The sequence below is a fragment of the Mus caroli genome, chromosome 11, assembly GCF_900094665.2.
Source record: "Mus caroli chromosome 11, CAROLI_EIJ_v1.1, whole genome shotgun sequence".
In the NCBI taxonomy this organism is placed as follows: domain Eukaryota; kingdom Metazoa; phylum Chordata; class Mammalia; order Rodentia; family Muridae; genus Mus; species Mus caroli.
The window spans coordinates 49,300,426-49,314,573 of NC_034580.1; the positions used below are offsets into that span (position 1 = coordinate 49,300,426).

The following is a 14,148-nucleotide window of genomic DNA, read 5'->3' on the forward strand; positions in this document are numbered from 1 at the left end:
AAAAAAAAAAAAAAAGAAGAGGGCACTGTTGAATTTTAAATACTTGGATTTAGTGAGAATGTGCTGGTATAGATGAAAATGGCTGTCCTAGTTAGGATTACTATTGCTATGATGAAACACCGGGACCAAAAGTAAGTTGGGGAGGTAAAGGTTTATGTGGTTTACACTTCCACATCACTGCTCATCACTGAAGGAAGTCAGGACAGGAATTCAAACAAGCTCCTGGAGGCAGGAGTGGAAGCAGAGGCCATGGAGGGGTGCTGCTTACTGGCTTGCTTCCCTTGACTTGCTCAGCCTGCTTTCTTATAGGACCCAGGACCACCAGCCCAGGAATGGCCCCACCCACAATGGGCTGAGCCCACCAATATCAATCACTAATTAAGAAAATGCCTTACAGGTTTGCCTGCAGCCCCATCTCATGGGGGCATTTTTTTTTTTTTTCAATTGAGGCTCCCTTTCCTCTGATGAGTTTAGCTTGTGTCAAGTTGACATAAAACTAGCCAGCACAGTGATGATGTCTAAACAGTGCATCCTATGTACTCAAGTAACTACTGAAGAGAGCATCTTCTTTGCTTTTTCAGTCAGTATCACCATCTAAAGAAAGTTTCCCTGGAGGCACTTGATTGTTAACAAAATTAATTAGCAGCACTAAAAGAAAGGGCCTGTGTTTTCTTCTGATGAGACCCTGAATGTTGAAAGTGACCATAAGATAGACTCTAAATGCACCTTCAGCACTGGACACATTCATTCTTCAGATTGGAATTTTACTGGCTCCTCAAAAACCCTGACTTATAGATGACATCTTCCCTTGAGTTATCAGACTTTAGGTCTTTCATATGATCCCCTTTACAAGAAAGCTCGCAGATGCGAGATCAAAATCTATTTTGACATTAAGTACCAACATCTCAGAATATAAAGACTGGGAAGTATCTGGATCCACGGAGAAAACACTTTCATAAATCCTCCTGTTTGATATATTTTCATTGTGATTTTCTTGGCATCTCTTATGTTGTGCACAAGAGGCAGTGTTTTTGATGTAAGATTATAAAAGATATGTCTAACTTTCTTGCTAAAGAAGAAAATGTGGCATGTGTGTGATATTGACCAGTGGAAGTTCATCAATAGGTGGTATGTCCTGATAATTATCAAAGATATAGCACTAATTGGGACCATATAAACATGGAATTTAGGGGCTGGGGATATATATATACCAGAAAGAAGACCTAGGCTTCCAGGGATGTGCAGGCAATATGGCAGGAGTTGCCATTGGACCAATGAGTGTAGGTCCAAGACAGATATCCAGGGCAGTTTCTTGCCACTGGTAAATAAACGGGGGGGGGGGGGGGGCTAGCTCAAGGCCCTGTAGAAAAAGTATGAGCCATTTGTCTCTTGTCAGCCAGGAAATAACAAGCAGGCAGAAAAACCTCAACTAAATATTGCAGACCTAATGCATGCTACTGCAGGCAGTATGTATATATATATATATATATATATATATATATATATACATATTAATTACATATACACATACATACATACTGGGCATTTTGAGATCTGAAACCTCTAGTGGTTTGGTCACAGTCTCTTTGTAAATGATGCTATCTTTCATAGTTAATACATCATGCATTTTGAAATCTAAAACCTTTAGCTATGGATTGCCCAATTATTCAGGTATTATACACACTAGAACCAATATTGGTCATCTCCCTGATCCACTCGTCCATGTTGTTATAGGGATTGGATCCAGGACTTTATACAAACGAGACAAGTATTTGTGTTGGTTTTACGTATGCATATGGAGTGATTCTAACGCAAGTTGTTTAAAAGACAAGCCTTTCTTCATTAAGTTACTTACATGTCTTCATACAAATCAGTTGTGCACATACTTATGAGCCTATTTCAGGGTTGTCTGTTCAGTCTTCTGTTTGTGTTTTTCATTCTGTGTTGTTTTAATCTGTCACTGTTTTTTTTTTTTTTTTAGATGGGAGAGCTGGATTCAACTTTCTTTTTCTTAGCTAATGAATTGAATATATATAGAATTGAATTTTTGAGCTAGATTATAGCTGAAATGAATAAGGAGTAGTCCATAAAAGTAAAACACGGGGAAGCTGTTAGGAAGGATTATAGTGTGTTTATCAACACCAAAGCATCTGTTTGTCTAAGATCCAAATCAAAATTATTAATAATACTGTGACTTTGTAACCATGTGTGAATTCAGTGTTACATTCTTGGTACATAGCTGCATATACATTTCCACAGCTGTGAATTGTTGGGATTTCAATTCTGCTCTCTATTCAGCTCAACCTTTTTCACTATCGCTTTGCTTTACAGGACCAGCCGAGCAGGATGACTTTTCCAGCTGTCTCCCGAGTTGTTCAAATGCAGGGTCACATACAGAGAGCACTGACGAGAGAGGAAGTAGCTTCCCATCACCAGAACTGTTCAGAGGGTCAGACTGCTTGGGTGAGAACATAACTTCCTCCTTCCGTGGCTCTGCTGAAAAGCTGTTGCTTTGTTGATACATCCTTCAGTGACTCCATTCACACATAGTGAAGGTGTATTCCTTCTCTAAACATGCGTGCTGTCTCGGCCCACTTCTATTTGTTCTCTTCTACTTCATGTAGTTTTCTTACTTTTCACCATATAACAGGTGTTATGTGGGCCAGGTCCATGCTTGAATTTTCTTCACAGTTATTCACATTTATTGCTTATTATAAATAGAGACTTTGGTTGATGATGGAAGGCAACATAGGCTTCTCTCTACAATTTCCTGCAACAACAGAAATTTGTTTCTTTAAAAACAAACAAACAAACAAAAAAACTGCCGGGAGGTGGTAGTTCACGCCTTTAATCCCAGCACTTGGGAGGCAGAGGCAGGTGGATTTCTGAGTTCAAGGCCAGCCTGGTCTACAGAGTGAGTTCCAGGATAGCCAGGGCTACACAGAGAAACCCTGTCTCGAAAAAAACAAAAACAAAAACAAAAACCTAACTCGTAAAGACACACATGCTCATGCATTGGAAAGAAGAAACATTAATTCTAAGCCAGACACAAAAACACAAGTATTGTATATTTTCTCTCATATATTGAAACAAAACAGAAAAATGACTTGGCAGTAGAAGGGGAGAATCTAGGATAGAGGAGGCCTAGTGGAGAAGAGAGGGAAGGACAAAAAAGGTAGAAGGGAGGAAAGTGCTATGACAGCACAACACTTGTAAGTGGGAACACGTCACAGTGAGACTATTCATTTGTACAGTTATACATAAATGCACACAGATGCACACATGCATGCATACATTCACACATGCACACACTCACATGTATGTACACATGCACACTCACACATGCATACACTCATGCACACACAGATACATATATGCATACACACACATTGATATAATTTTTAACTTGCAGATCTGGTCACTTCTCCTTTTTACTCAAAGGGGGGAGCCTCTTTCAAGATAGGACCTAGCCATATAGCTCAGGCTAGCCTTAAACTGAACTTGAGTTCCCCTGTCTCAATATTCCGAGTTCTGGGGTTCTCTGAAGACTTATCTTTGGGGATGTTTTCAATCAGAGGGATTATGGATTAGATAACTTTAGGATCTGCTAATAACAGGGATACTCTGAAGTTTTGATTTTTGATCTAAATGACTCATTTTGCTATGCTAGTTTTCTGTGCTTTGGCTTTAGATTAACTATGTAGCTTTCTTTGGGCAACAGGGTATCAGTGAACAAACATAAGAAAGGCCTGGAAATGTTCTTAACTGGCTTGGAGTTATCCTCTTGTGCTTTTATATTCATGAAAATATGTATCCTTATTAACTTTTGTTACTGCTCTGGGACCCAAGAATGATAGGTCAAAATAAAACCAACTGTGGGTAACTTGAAAACTACACAGAGCTATCCCAGTTTGTCTTCATATCTGGAGCAGAACTACCCAGTCTAACCATTATACATAATAGAGGGTACATACGGCAAACCTGTAGCTATGTTCAATGAAAAAAAAAAAAACCCTTAAATTTCCACTGAGATCAAGAACATGACCAAGTGTCCACTGTCTTCACTCTTATTCAATATAGTGCTTGAAGTCTTAGCTAGAGAGGAAAGATGAGATAGGAAAGTAAGAGGGCTATGCCTACAGAAGGGAAAAAATCCAGTTGTCCAGATGTTTTGATTCCAGAGGTGAAAACTCTAAAGATTCTGCTAGAAAATTCTTAGAGCTGATAAACATTTTCAGTAAAGTAGCAGGATACAAAATTAACATTAAAAACACCCTAATAACTTCTCTATATACCAAAGACAAACATGTTCAGAAAGAAATCTGAGAAGCAATCCCATGTACAATATCCCTCCTCAAAATAAAATGCCTTGAAATAAGTCTAACCAAGAAAGTGAAAGACCTTTGTGATGAAAATGTTCATACACTGAAGGAAAAAACTAAGGAAGACACCAGAAGGAAAGATCTTTCATGCCCATGGCCTGGAAGAATTAATATTGTAAAAATGTTCATCCTGTCAAAAGCAGTATGAAGATTCAATGCAGACCCAATCAAAATTCTAATCCCATTATTTTCAGAAACAAAAAAGACAATTGTGTGTTTGTGTGTAAGCACATGTGCGTGTAGATTGTTTTTCTCAGGTACTCTCCACCTTATCTTTTGAGACAGGGTATCTCACTGAACCTGGAGCTGCCTTTAATCATAGAACTCAGGAGGCAGAGGCAAGCAGCTTTGTGAATTTGGGGCCAGCCTGGTCTACATAATGAGTTCCAGGACAGCCGGGGCTACACTGAGAGACCACATGTCAAAAACAAAAATATAAAAAGTCAGTGTATTTAAACCAGTCAAAGTCTCTTTCAAAAGTTCAGAGTTTCCCTAAAATATCAACAGACTCTAAGGTATTCCAAAGTTACTCTAAAATTTCAAAGTCTCTCTAAAGCTTGTAAGTCTTAACTGTGGGCATCTATAAAAATAAGTTACATATTTCCTTACTCCAAGAGGGAAAAAAATCAGTGTACAGTCAAAATAAAATTAAAGCAAAGTCAAAATTCATCAGTGAAAAACATTAAGTACTTGATAACCGGGACTGACTCTTCCTCTTCTGGGCTCCAAAGGACCTACAAAACACACAGGTTGTCTCCTAGTCATAGGCCAGCTCCTTTTTATAGCTGCTGCTATCCTTGGCTGTCATTCCACAGTGCTAGCATCTCCAAAATGTGGAGTTCTCTGCTGCAACTGGGCTGCAGCATCACCAGGAGCCTCTCCTGGGGTTCTCATCAGGGACTCTGATTCTGCCATGTTTAAGATTAAATAGTAACTGGGCAGTGGTGGTGCACGCCTTTAATCCCAGCATTTGGGAAGCAGAGGCAGGCAGATTTCTGAGTTCGAGGCCAGCCTGGTCTACAGAGTGAGTTCCAGGACAGCCAGGGCTATACAGAGAAGCCTTGTCTCGAAAAACAAAACAAAACAAAACAAACAAACAAAAAATATTAAATAGTAAAACAAATAAAAAACTAAAGCATCTTGGAAGAGAGAGAAACATGATTCAGGAAAGCCAAAGGATTGCCACAATATTCCAGAAGAATAAGATTTTGTAGTATTTTATCACCACTATGTCTACATTTAATACGTCTGAAGATAGATCTCAGTGGTAGAATGTTTGTCTAGCATGTATGAGGCCCTAGGTTCAATCCACAGTCTCCAGATGTCTTAGTTAGGGTTTTACTGCTGTGAACAGATACCATGACCAAGGCAACTCTTATAAAGGACAACATTTAATTGGGGCTGGGTTACAGATTTAGAGGTTCAGTCCATTATCATCAAGGCAGGAACATGGTGGCATCCAGGCAGGCCTGGTGCAGGAGCTAAGAGTTCTACATCTTCATCTGAAGGCTGCTAGAAGAAAATGCCTTCTAGGAAGCTAGGGTGAGGGTCTTAAGCCCACACCCACAGTGCCACACCTACTCCAACAGGGCCACAACTTCTAATAGTGCCATTCCCTGGGCTGAACATATACAAACAATCACACCAAACATAAAAAGAATATCTGATGATATATTTTTGTGTGGACAGTGAGAAAGGTACAGACAGGGATGCAACATGGATAGCACCATTCTTCCATAGCTGAGGTCAATAGAAGGCTTAAAACCGATATCAGGTAATAGCAGTGTGACTGTTGCTCACTGACGTGCGGCTTAATTAACAGAGAGGAATACAGCAAATGGAAAGAGAGCCAGTTACATGTGTCCTGCAGCTCAGTGATGTCTGTAGTGCAAAAATCTCGATGAAAGATGAGGAAGGACAGAGGATTGGACTGGGCTTTAGACTATTAATTAGCCTGATGCCATCGTGACTTGTTCTTGGGTTCTTACCTTCAATACCATAGTACATCTGGAATGGATAGGGGCAGGGAGTAACCTGTCATGGGTAGGCTTTTCAAAGTTATATATCATTTTTAAAGTGTGTGTGTGTGTGTGTATACTATAATGTGTTTTTCTTTTAGATTGGGAGCATCCCAAGTTGGAAGATTACATGTTCTACAAGAATTCTACTCTTTTAGATACCAGTAAAGCAGTAGTTATAGAGAAAGTGCCACAGTTTGCAAACCTCTCTGCAGTTTTGAGTGAGTTCTTACATTCCTTTTTTCTCTCATTTGGAAAATCCCTCATCTGTGTTAGAAAGTGAAAGTAAGGTTCTCCTCTCTTAAATGATTTCCAAGCTAAGCCTATAAGCCAGGATTGCTTTTGGCTTCAAATAATAACTAATAATAGTTTTAGTACATATGGGCTTTGTTTTATTGTTTACATTTTATTTATTTATTATGTATCTGTATGTGTGTATGCATGACATATGAGCATTTGCATGTGCCTTAGTGCAAATATAGAGTTCAGAGAACAACCTGGGGATGAAATTCACATTATCATCCTTGGGAGAGAGCACCTTTACCCAGTGAACCATCTTGCCATCCCCTAATTTTTAAAATTACAGTTATTTAATGTATAGATGTGAGTGCATGAACATATATGTGTGCCAAGACATACTTGTAAAAATCAGAGGACAGGGGAAAAATAAATTGGTGTGTTTGGTTGACATGATTATTGTAAAATTCCCAAGATAATAGTTGGGAAAGACAACCAGATTATAAAGAACTATCTAAATATTTATGAATCTTGTAACATTCCATAATACTTTTTGTTATGTTTTACTTGGATATTTTCAAAATACCTTTGTCTGATTTAAGAGACACATACAAAAACCACTATAAAACAGTCAAACATAAAATCAGAAGTTTGGTCACTATGTATATTAAAGAGAAATATTTAGTTTTATCCAGGATAATTTTATCTTTGGGGCATGTTTGAATTATCTCTATGTCTAATGGATTGATGTTTTTTCCCCTTTGATAGGTTCCTCTTCAAAAAACTATGAGAAATGCCATAGAAAAATGTAAGAACTGAAGCGTTTGCTGTTGTGCTTTTCAAAACCCTTTATTGTAAGAGTTCTGTAATAGTGGTGACTGCCATCCCAGAAGGTCAGGTGAACTTCATTCATTCCGTGTTTGCGGAGCACTTACTCTGTGCCAGGAGTGTTCCAATTGCTGGCATACAGTAGGGAGTAAAATCAGTTAAACACAAAACCGCTGCCTGCATCAAGTTCACTCTACATCATGGAGAGGTAGACATTAGACAGGTAAATATGCTGCCCCATGCTGTGTTGGAAAGAAGGATACTGAGAAAAAGAAAGCAAAATGGGCTCTGAGGTGTTGGGCTGAGGCCTACTCCCTTAAACAGTGTGGTGGGGAGGTTGCCATTGGAAACACATCATTTGAGTAAGTTGAGCATCGAGCACTGTAGACAGAAGGACTAGCTGAGGAGGGCTCTGGGGTAATAGACTGACCTTCTGGGATATTTGAAAGTAGAATGAACAGGATTTGTTGGTGGATCCAGAGATGCAAAGAGAGAGAAAGTGGTCAAGACTGACTCCACAGTTTGAGTTTATAGCACGTATGTAAGATCATGTTTTATAAAAACCAGCAGTCTATTTTTATCTCACCGAAATTAATTTGTCAAAATTGAATTAGGCTTCCTTTTGTGGAGATGTGTCAGTGAAGCCTTTATTAATTCATGCTGGCTGGCTGTTAGTAGACAGCCTTGGGTATCCACCTCACTGAGCTGACTGTAAGTATTTCAGGCTCGTTCTTCCCTGCTTTTCTCTCTTAAGTAAGCAGATGGAAAGGCACCTTTTCTCTGCCTAAATTCATATTAAATAAAATCAGTATTATAGGGAAAATATTAAACACTTGTGGATTGCAAACAATTATATATCTAACTAAATTGAATTAGATTTCTAATTTCTTAGATTTTTTTTGTAATCTGAAAGAAAAAAAAAAATCTGTATTCATTGTGAATTGCCAAAAAGTAGCAAAGCTGACTTTTAACCCTGGTCTGTTTGATTTTAACCATATATACTATTCAGTATAACATTGAAAGTTTCCATAAATATGTGCTGATTACTTAGTTTTATATGTAGTTTTGTAAATTTAAGAACAGACTGACCTCTGTTAGCCCCTAGGAACATAAACAATAAATAGAACCTAGGAATATTAACACTAAATAGGATTATTTGTGTAATTATTTCAAAAACACTTAGAACTCTGTTTTAGAGGAATTATTGTGGAAGTGGTTATTACTAAGTGATGTCAATATCTCTTGATGATAAGGCTCTTGCAAAAAAAAAAAGTGGTAGACTTGCCATGGGGAAGACTAGGGGGTGGGGCGGAGAGAGGCAGGATCTAAGTTCAAGAGGGTAGCCACAATCTGAACTGTGAAAAGCCTTGAGGGTAGGATTTTTATTTTGTTCCAAAGGTGTTGAGAGCCATTTAAGGGAAGGGGGATAGAAGGAGGGACCATGTGATGGCAGGGAGGGGGAGTTAGGGAGGAGACCGGGAGGTGGGGGCAGCATTTGTGATGTAAATAAATAAATAAAAGATTTTCTTTTTTTTTTTTTTTTTTAAAGATTTATTTATTATTATACATAGGCACACTGTAGCTGACTTCAGATGTACCAGAAGAGGGCGTCAGATCTCATTACGGGTGGTTGTGGGCCACCATGTGGTTGCTGGGATTTGAACTCAGGACCTTTGAAAGAGCAGTCACTGCTCTTAACCGCTGAGCCATCTCACCAGCCCCAATAAAAGATTTTCAACATGACTAAAGCACATCGTGAAAATTTTTAAATAATTTAACTGTTAATGAATACTTTTACAAAACATGGGGAAATAGACATCTTACAGAATGGAGGAAGTCCACTTCCAGATCATGTTGACCCAGTGTCAGAAAAAACCAGCATCAGACAAGTGCATGTGTGTGGTGTGCTGGTCGAGGGTAACAAGAACTAGAGAAGGACCCAGGCAGAGCTGCTCTTCCCTTAGCACTGAGCGTGAGCCGGGCCAGGGGGAAGAGTAATGCATAATAGGAAGAGTTTGGAGTTGTGCTGATACAGTGGACTCTTTATCACCTACAAATTGCTCTTTATTCCGAGAATACCTGAGATGCATTAGTAAGAAGTTGTTTACATGAAAGTTCAGTCAGAAGCAAGGCAGTTCTATTTGTACATCTGAGCTTAAAGGGAAATGAGAGAAAACAGTTCACTCTTTACTGAGCCAACTTTTCAATTAACCAGTACAAGAATCTGCCCTTACTTCTGGCTGTCAACTCCCATCTTCAAGAAAATCTTCCATCTTGCTCAGATCATCTTTTGTTCAAACACTGAATCCTTTGGATCCTTATACCTTATTGTACTAGCTCACCCTCTCCTATGTGTTCAGTTAGAATGAAACACAATCTCATTTGTGGAAGTTCCAAAGACAAAAAGATATTCATCTCCAAAAACATCACTCAGATCAAAAATATCACACCAGATTCTTGGGTAGCAGGTTTGCTATCTCTTTTGCATAAATAAGGCAAGTAAGGCTCGGGACAAGTTGGATGGCTTTCTCAAGGCTCCTAAAATGTGAATAGCAGATCTGGCTTAAACTCCAGTCTACGCAATCTAAACATTATGGTTTTCCTCTGCAGACAGACACGGGTCACACTGATAAACTTGTAAGTGCACGTTATTGTTAGCTGTCACTATACACATGATGCATTTTTCTAATCAGCTGTATTTCCCCCTACAAAATAATTAATTGCACATCTTTCTGTATAATTTGAGGATAATTGAAAATTACTAAAAGATTAGAAAATATCACTAATTTGTTCTTATTACAGAGGGATGACATTAGCGGCCCAACATATTTCTCCAGAACCAAAGTATGCTTCAAATTTAGCATCAGGTAATAATTAGTGGCACTAATTTATACTGAGCACCAAAAAAATACAAATGGGGGAGAAAACATTCATAGGAAAGTGCTCATGGTACAAAAACCAATCCTGGTTGTACCTAGTTCTTCTCAAATCAAAAGTTTTGCTTTGTGATGGAAAATACTATTTTAAAAACATAATGGTTGGGTAGAGTAGTGATTCTGGAATTCTATATGCTTCTATATTCCTCCTTCCTTTCAATGTTTCCCTAATTAGTTATGCAAATGTCACTGAAAAGAGTAGAACACATGCCATTTTCATAGGAGAATTTTGGAATGGATCAGGGTGATCTGAGTAACAAGCTAAAAAGCCCATCTTTAGAAGCTAGGTGTGTGTACAATGCAGGCATTTGGGAGGCACTGAGTATTTGAAGCTAGAGACCAACATCCTTCTAGCAATTTGTTTGTGGTGTTATCCTCCATAGTCATCTCCCTACCTACTGTCCAGTGGGCTAGGCAGTGTTGTAGTAAGCTAAAGGAGCCCTTGGAAGAAATGCAGCCAAGGTAAGAGGTGCTGTAGAAGGGGGGAATATAGAGCACAGGGAAAGTTCAAATGACACAGGCCATACCTGAATTTGTTTTCAATGTACTTCCAGTTAATGGCTGGTTAAATACAATGAAACTTATGTTTTCAGTTGTAGATAATGCAGCTTCTGAGGTTGTATTTGCTGAGAAAACTGGCCCTCCAACCACTGAAAAAACACAGAAAAAGGCAAGTATTGAGAAAGGATAACTATACAAATAATTGCACTGATAAAAGTTATGATTTTAATTAATACATATAGAAATTATTTTCTGTGTATTTTGGGCAATAGAAAAAGCATTTTGGAATATAAGATTTACTCAAGTCTGTGAAAAACCTATGCAGACCATACATGAATATATACTTTATATAAGTTTAATAAAAGAGAATGAAAATGGAGAATGAAAATGTATTTTACATTTTTCTGATTTCCTTTTAATGACTAGGTATACATTACTCATTAAAGCACAGAGTTAGGTGTGACCAGAGTGACATTTCATGCTGACGATTGCAGTGAATTAGGCTTGGAGTCTGAAACTCTGGGAAAGACTTTGGAGTTTAAAAGCCTTTCACTAATTGTACTGGGTTCTTAGAAGTATAGATATCATTCAGTCAGATAGTTGTTTTGTTTGTCTGCTTGCGTGTTTGATGGTATCTATCTTATAGCTGAGAAAACAGGCTTCCATTTTTACCATTTTTAGTACTTTGTGGCAGGCCTTTCTTGATTTAAAGTCCCCTTTCTTTCTTTTGTATAGTTTAGGGAACAAATTGAGAAAAGGCAAGTATGTTAGCAAGGACACCTATCAGTAAGAAATTCTAATGATTTTTTTTTTTTGTGAGAGACTTTGTGTTGGCTTTGATTAGTGTGCTTTATAGGAGAGGTAGAGAGATGTGCATGGATTGAAGATAATTTTGCCTCTAAAGTTGACAGATTGACATACAAGATGGAGTGACAAGTGTTGAAAAAGATTTATCAGCCTTGTCCTGAGTAGCTGATTGATAATGATGTTATTGGAGGGGCTGGAGAGATGATTCCATTCCAGTCCTTAGAACACATGTAAAAGCTGGGTGCAGTAGCATATTCCTGTAATCCTAGTACTAAGGAGTCAGAATCAGGAGGATCCCCAGGCAGGGGTGGGAGAGGGCATGCTGATCAGGTTGTCTACCTGGATCAATGAGTTCCTGGTTCAGTGAGAAACTCTTCTAAAAAATGTGTGTGCACTTGTGTGTGCCAATGTTAAGAAAGAGGAGACAGGCTAGAGAGATGGCTCAGCGGTCAAGAACACTGACTGCTCTTCCAGAAGTCATGAGTTCAATTCTCAGCTACTACATGGTGGCTCACAACCATCTATATTGGGATCTGATGCCCTCTTCTGGTGTGTCTGAAGACAGTGACAATGTACTAACATATAAAATAAATACATCTTTAAGGATAAAAAGAAAGAAAAAGAAGAAAGAAAGAGGAGGCAAGCCTCACATTTCTAAAGAGTACATATTATGATAATTCAAAAACAGAGAGCTTTTAAAAGTCATATGTGAAGATGAAGTAGTAGACAAAAGATCTGAGTTGATATTTCACTTAAGAAGTTTTACAGATGGCAGGAAGTGTGTTAAAATTTGCTCACTACCACATGCTTGTAGAAAATTGTAAGTAAAACACACCATAGAATGTCCCACATCTACACTGACAAGGCCAAATTCTGCTGCAGATGTATAATCACAGGAGTGCTCCTGCATAATCACAGGAGTGCTCTGTTGTGGCTGGGAGGCTGCATATGACACAGTCACCGCTGGAAGACAAGTTTGTGCATTTCTTTTAGCAAAACTGAGCATGCATTTACCAATGATGCAGCAATCAGTCTTTAGTGTTTACCCTATGTAGGGAAATCTTCAGTCCCCACAAACTGTGGACTGCACGTGGATGTGCATAGCAACTTCGTTCATCATCTCTAGAACTTACAAGTGACCAAACTTGTATAGATGAGCATTGAACACAGACTGTAGTGTCTCCAAATGGTGTGAACAAGCAGAGAGTGGGCAGATGAACAGCAGGTAAGGGCTCTTGTTGCACAAGCCTGATGACAGCAGACCGATGCCTGGGACCTATGGGAGAAGGAGAGGAGCAGTTCCTAACACTGTCCTCTGACCTTCACATGCATGCCATGGTACAGGTGCACCTGTGCTCACACACATAAGCACACTAATAATAACTATAAAGCAATGGGGTTGTCAAGCCATGTGGAAAAAACACTTATCTGAACAGGTTTCTATGATTCTAACTCCATAATTCTAGAAAAGGCAAAACTATGGAGATAATAAAAATGAACACAAACCTAATGGTTGCCAGGAACTGGGAGAAGAAAGGATGAGGAGGTGAAGTTTAGAGGATATTTGTTAGGGCAAAGAAGCTCTCCTTTATGATAGTACATGGTGGTTACATGTTAAAGATTTGTCCAAAACTACAGCATACATACAACACTGAGTGAACCCCAAGGCTAACTAGTTTTTAGATACTATGAGTGGTATGAGTATAGATTCATTGACGATGACAAAAACAGCATCAGATAGAGGATAGTAATGGGGGGGGGGGAGTGTGTAGGACTGTGTGAGAACTAGTACTTCTATTCAACTTTGGTGTGAATTCAAAACTGTTCAAAAATTTCATTAATTTCAAAAAGAATAGTGAATTGCAATGAAGATCATGAAAGTCTGGTGATTTCAGCAGGAACAATTTTAATAGACCAATGAACATCAAGCCAAATTGGGATAGGTTAAAGCTCTGGAAGTGGGGAGGAATTCATAATTATGTATAGAATCCAACCCTGAACTCAGCCATGGCCAATATTAAGGCTTGGGACCTTTGGGTCAAGAAGGAGGAGCTGTTGAAACAACTGGATGATCTGAAGGTGAAGCTGTCCCAGCTCTGCATTACCAAGGAAACAGGTTGCACTGCATCCAAGCTACCCAATAAAAATCTGCAAATCCATTGCCTGTGTCCTCACTGTCATCAACCAAACTCAAAAAGAAAACCTCAGAAAATTCTACAAGGGCAAGAAAGACATGCCTCTGGACCTAAGACCCAAGAAGACTAGAGCCCAATGCCACTGGCTCACCAAGCATGAAGAGAAGCTGAGACCAAGAAGTTGCCATGGAAGAAGCAGAAGCAAAGTACAAGACTGGGGAGGGGGGTCTCAAGAAGCCTTTTTACTAAAACACTGGATACATCAGATTGCTTTTGAAGGCTACTAAAAATGGTGGACAGGAAG

The 14,148-nt window shown here is 38.9% G+C and overlaps 1 protein-coding gene across 1 annotated transcript in view; it reads left to right on the forward strand.

Annotated features, from left to right (window-relative positions):
* Positions 1-14,148, forward strand: part of Meikin (meiotic kinetochore factor) — a 38,324-nt gene that overhangs the window by 3,906 nt on the left and 20,270 nt on the right. The window contains exons 5-9 of the mRNA XM_021177911.1: positions 2,332-2,463; positions 6,502-6,621; positions 7,406-7,445; positions 10,268-10,332; positions 10,995-11,071. Of these exons, the coding sequence (XP_021033570.1) occupies positions 2,332-2,463; positions 6,502-6,621; positions 7,406-7,445; positions 10,268-10,332; positions 10,995-11,071 (434 nt within the window). The remainder of the gene's footprint in view (positions 1-2,331; positions 2,464-6,501; positions 6,622-7,405; positions 7,446-10,267; positions 10,333-10,994; positions 11,072-14,148) is intronic.